The 4969-nt window shown below is 26.6% G+C and overlaps 1 protein-coding gene across 1 annotated transcript in view; it reads right to left on the reverse strand.

Annotated features, from left to right (window-relative positions):
• Nucleotides 1-4969, reverse strand: part of LOC111614066 (39S ribosomal protein L16, mitochondrial-like) — a 59414-nt gene that overhangs the window by 33287 nt on the left and 21158 nt on the right. Inside the window, exon 2 of the mRNA XM_023355444.1 lies at nucleotides 2962-3030. Coding sequence (XP_023211212.1) covers nucleotides 2962-3030 — 69 coding nt within the window. The remainder of the gene's footprint in view (nucleotides 1-2961; nucleotides 3031-4969) is intronic.

Consider the following 4969-nt stretch of genomic DNA (forward strand, 5'->3'; position numbering starts at 1 on the left):
ACAGTTCTGTTAAAATATTCTAGAAAAGCAATACGATGTTCCTGGTAATAACGTTGTTGCAATATTCTATGTAAGTATAAGTCACGAGGGTTACCATAACATTTCCATTTGCTCCATTGTTTTCTGACCATATTGGATAATTTCTTTAAGTGTAGAGGAAACCATCTATTGGCTGAAGAATTTATTTTACGGAATTGTAATAATTTTTTAATAGTGGCAGAAACAAGTTGTAAATTTTATCAGTAAGTTTCTGAGGAGAAATAGACGAGTTGAGGAAGGTCCAGTCAATGGAGCAAAGGATTTTTGAGGCCTCCATTCCATTGAATGAGACCCAAATTGGAATATTAATGTATTTGGCAGATTGCTGTTTATTGGTATTTAATAAGACATCTAAACATATTGCATTATGGTCAGATTTGAACCCCTGACCGTAACTGGTTGATACAACACAATTATAGGTAAAAGCAAGATCAAGAAAGTTATTAATACGAGATGGAAAAAGGATTACCTGTTTAAGTTGGAAAAAATAGAATATTTCATTAAGGAAAAATTGTTCAATTGTGTCAAGGGAGGAATAATATGGGCCATTAGAATTCTAAGAGATGTTACACATATTGAAGTCTCCGCATAAGATAATTTTAATATTTTGGGATTCAGAAAGAGAAATAAGATATCTATGTAAAGTTTTAAAAATGGAATCTCTTTTATTATGGGGGGACGTATATCAAAATGACTGTTAGATTATAAACAGAAAGTTTGACGGAAAGGATAGAATCAAGATATTCAAATACTTTTACAGGTTTGAGCAAGGGGAAAAAATCAAAAGGATTCCACCACCGCGTTGAATATTACAAGATAAAGCAATATGTGAATAACCCAAACTGTTAATAAAATTCAACACATCATCAAAGTTTGGAGTAAGCCAACTTTCTGTTAATATAAATAAATCATAAAAATCATTTAGAATCGAGGCAAGAAACATGTATTTGTTATTAATGGACCTGACGTTTTGGACAAAAATTTTAAGATTTTTGTTGAATACGTTATAGGAGAGAAATAAATAAATAAATAAAAAAACATGTGCTATGAACAAAGATGAAGGTGATGAGAAACTATCAAAAAATGTATAAACTAACAATAGATAAATCAATATATTATTATATAAATTAGATAGACTGAGCTTGCATATATCACAAGCAACACACAATTAAAATAAAACTGTATTAAGAAATAGAAATGTATATTAAATACAATAAAAACAAAATATAAATACCTGAAATAATGTAAAATATATACGTTAACAAAATTGTGAAAATATGAACATCTTTGCCCATGGCATGCAAAAATATTATGTTAAAACAGAGTGCAGTGCAGGTTGCAGAATAAATCCGTATGGACGATACCATTAATGATGAGAGATAACGATGCTGGACGATTCCATTTTGTTGAACATGTAGATTACAAAAAGTATTGCACTGCAGATAAGTTCTACAAATGATGACTAAACAAAACGAGTGTCTCCAAAAAAATAGAGAGACTCGATTGTATTAATTAAATAGAATCTTGTAATATGAGGTGGTGTAAATTATATACTTTGATAAAATTGTAATAATATGAACGTCTTTGCTCGTATCATGCAAAAAAATTGTGTTAAAACTTGTGTTAAAATCTTCAACACAAAAACTCTCTCTCAAAAATATTTTTAAGTGATCACTATTTTTGATATAATCTGTATAATTCTGAAATGGAATATAATAGAGTCATATATACAGAAAATACCAATTTGTTGTTTCAGAAACTTACATTTATATGTCTTTAAACAGATAACGTTGTAAAAAATTATTTAGGAAAATAATATTTTAGAGAAAAATTCAATTCAGAGAAAAATATCAATCTATGGTAAAAAACTGTGTGGAAAAAACTTTTGGAGAGAAGAATCATTTGAAGAAACTCTTGAGTAAACTGTCTGAGGAAGAACTGTCATGGAAAAATTGTCTGAAGACTGACTTCTTGAAAAAAAACTAACTAGTAACCCCTATCAGGCTTTTGCTGTGGAAAACTCAGCATCAAATCTAAGCAACCTCAGGAATTTTTTATGGGTGGTCTTTACTGAATTTGTTAGATCCCATCCCTGACCACTCAACCACTTTGATCGTTAATCTAGCCAAGTCCACAATGAGTATGATTAAAACTTATCCTCTTTCTGCTAACAGAATAGAAAAAGATTCAAATTATGAACAAAATGACATTATAAATACTTATCAATGTATTACATTAGTAAAACCATAAATGTGATTAAGCTATATATAAACAATTATCAAATCACAAAATTTTAATATTTTGGTTTTTCAATTATAGTATAAATATTTACAATACAAATTTGTAACATATGTTAATAAATTTCCTTGTCTTAAAGACAGGTTGATAAAATTTCATGTTATTTTAATATTCATGATATGTTAATTTGTTAATTAATAATAAATATGTATTATGATATGATTGTCATGATATGTTAATTTGTGAAACATAAAGTAGAATAATCATTTAAATATGAATTTTAATAATAAATTATAGTTATAAATTACTGTATCAAATATATATTACACTGTAATATAACAATTTACAAATTTTTATTCTGAAAAAATCTATTAATTAGTCAAAACTTTGCAATATTTTTCCATTGTATCCATAATATTCTAAAATACAATTTAAAATGTTTATTAATAAACATTTTAAATTGTATTCAACATAAAACATATAAGAAAAAACTAGTCACAAGTATGTGATTTTACTGTTTATACAAAATAATTTTAGTTATTCAATAATTTTTTCATTTAGTTCAGTTAATTTTGTTAACATTATTTTTAATCATATTTTTTGGTCCTTAATTTTTTATACAATTAATTAAAAGAAACTTTATTTATATAAAAGTTGCTCAAATAGAAATTTATAATCTTTTACCTTTCAAATTTGGAGGTTTTTTCCAATATTTCAATGAAGCTCTTGATGTAACAATTGGAGTTAAAACTTCTAATATAAAAATAATATAAAAATTAATAAGCTTATAAAAAAATCTTTATAAAAATTATATAATAAATGAAATAAAAAATTTTTAATAATATAATAAAATATTTGTTGTTAATATAAAAGTCAACTAACATGCAGAAAATTAAATTTAATATTTTAACTCATAATTTTTAAATTTGATTTTATATAACATTTTCAAGCATAGTTAGACTTCCCTATTGTGAAGCTGTACATAATAAATTTCTCAATGAATTTTTCTATAGAATGTTAAAAATACATCTTTTTTAGGGTGAATTTTCCATTTAACGAATTTTCTGTATTACTTCCATATAATATTCTACAAGGTTAATGTCTTTGCAGAATTTTATGGAAGATAGTACAGAATCCTTAAAAATTTCAACTTTCTATCCATTTATTATTTATATTTATTACAGGATATATGTTTGTTCTATCCATTGGAGGCAATTTGTTATATAGCAGTTCAACTATCTACGTAAGAATTAAAAAAATGAATAATGTAAAACTAAATTCAGATTTTGAATAATTAAACTCAAATTCTGTTTAACTTAATCACTAATACATCTTAAAATGATATTTGATACAAGCTAGCTATTCAATTTTAATAAAAAATGTTTTACTGAGATATTTCAGCATTCTTTCTTCACTTAACTTTTAAAAATTTTTCTTTGAATTATATATGAAACATTAAAGCTTTCCAAAAGACATTGTCTATTTTCAAATGTATAACTGAATTCCATAATACAAATTATGCTCGTCATATACTGCTCACTGTCATTTCAAATTTAATATTATAAGATTTATAACAATTTAATTTTATTGTTACTTTTTTAAATGTATCATAGAAAATGATAATNATTATATATTATATAAAATAGATTTACATTTATTTTTAAAAAAATTAAAATCACGATATAGGTAAGGTTCAACAGGCTGTATGTGAGATGCTAAATGGTAAAAAACAAGATCTTTGCGAAAGAGAAAGACGAAAAAATGGGATGAAGAAGCATGATGTATTATGGGTTCTTACAGTAGGTATGCGGAGACCTAGCCAGTAATTTAAAATTAGACCATTGAAGAATTTAAAGCAGAGAATGCAGTCAAAATATTTTAAGCGATCAGAAAGATTTGGAAGACCAAGGCAAACTCTTGCCACATCACGGTTGTCAGTAAAGGGTAAATTGCAGAATTTGTGTATCAGAAAATAAACCTTATTTAATTCAGATTGTATTTTTTGAATCGGATAAAAGTGCAGCCATGGCCCAGACTGGTAAACAATAATCGACTATTGATTGAAAATTAGCAAAGAAAATTGTTCTGAGTATGGTCTTTGAAGAGATATTTTTGCAAAAATGCCAGATAAAGCCACATCTAATTGCAAGAGATTTAATAATGTAAGAGATATGATCATGGAATATTAATTTTTCATCAAATATGATACCAAGGTCACAATGAGGGTGGACATAGTTTATTTTAGAAGAATCAATAAATACGGAAGGGTGGTAAGGATTGCAAAGTAGAGAAAAACACATAATGACAGTTTTATGGATGTTGATTTTTAGATTATAACTGGCAAGATTAGAACGTAAAGAATTGACAGTGATCTGAAGAGAGGAGGGATCATTGGATAAAATTTTGATGTCATCGGCATAGGCAATTACTTTAGAGTGGGGGTTGATTAGTAATCTATACTAATATATAAAGAGGTAATGTTTGTATGTAAGTTTCGTTGCAGCAGGTAATCTCCGAAACTACTCATCCGATTTCAAAAATTCTTTCACCAATATTTAAAATGGAACCTCAGGGTGGACATAGGCTGTATATTATTCCGTTAAACATTCATATAAATTAAAATATATAATCTAGGTTAAGGCTTTTATGTCCAACAGATGGCGCTACGAGTACGACGCCCTAAGTTTGCTTT

This window comes from Centruroides sculpturatus, unplaced genomic scaffold, assembly GCF_000671375.1.
Source record: "Centruroides sculpturatus isolate CEXI.00-Female unplaced genomic scaffold, Cexi_2.0 scaffold1836, whole genome shotgun sequence".
Classification (NCBI taxonomy): Eukaryota; Metazoa; Arthropoda; class Arachnida; order Scorpiones; family Buthidae; genus Centruroides; species Centruroides sculpturatus.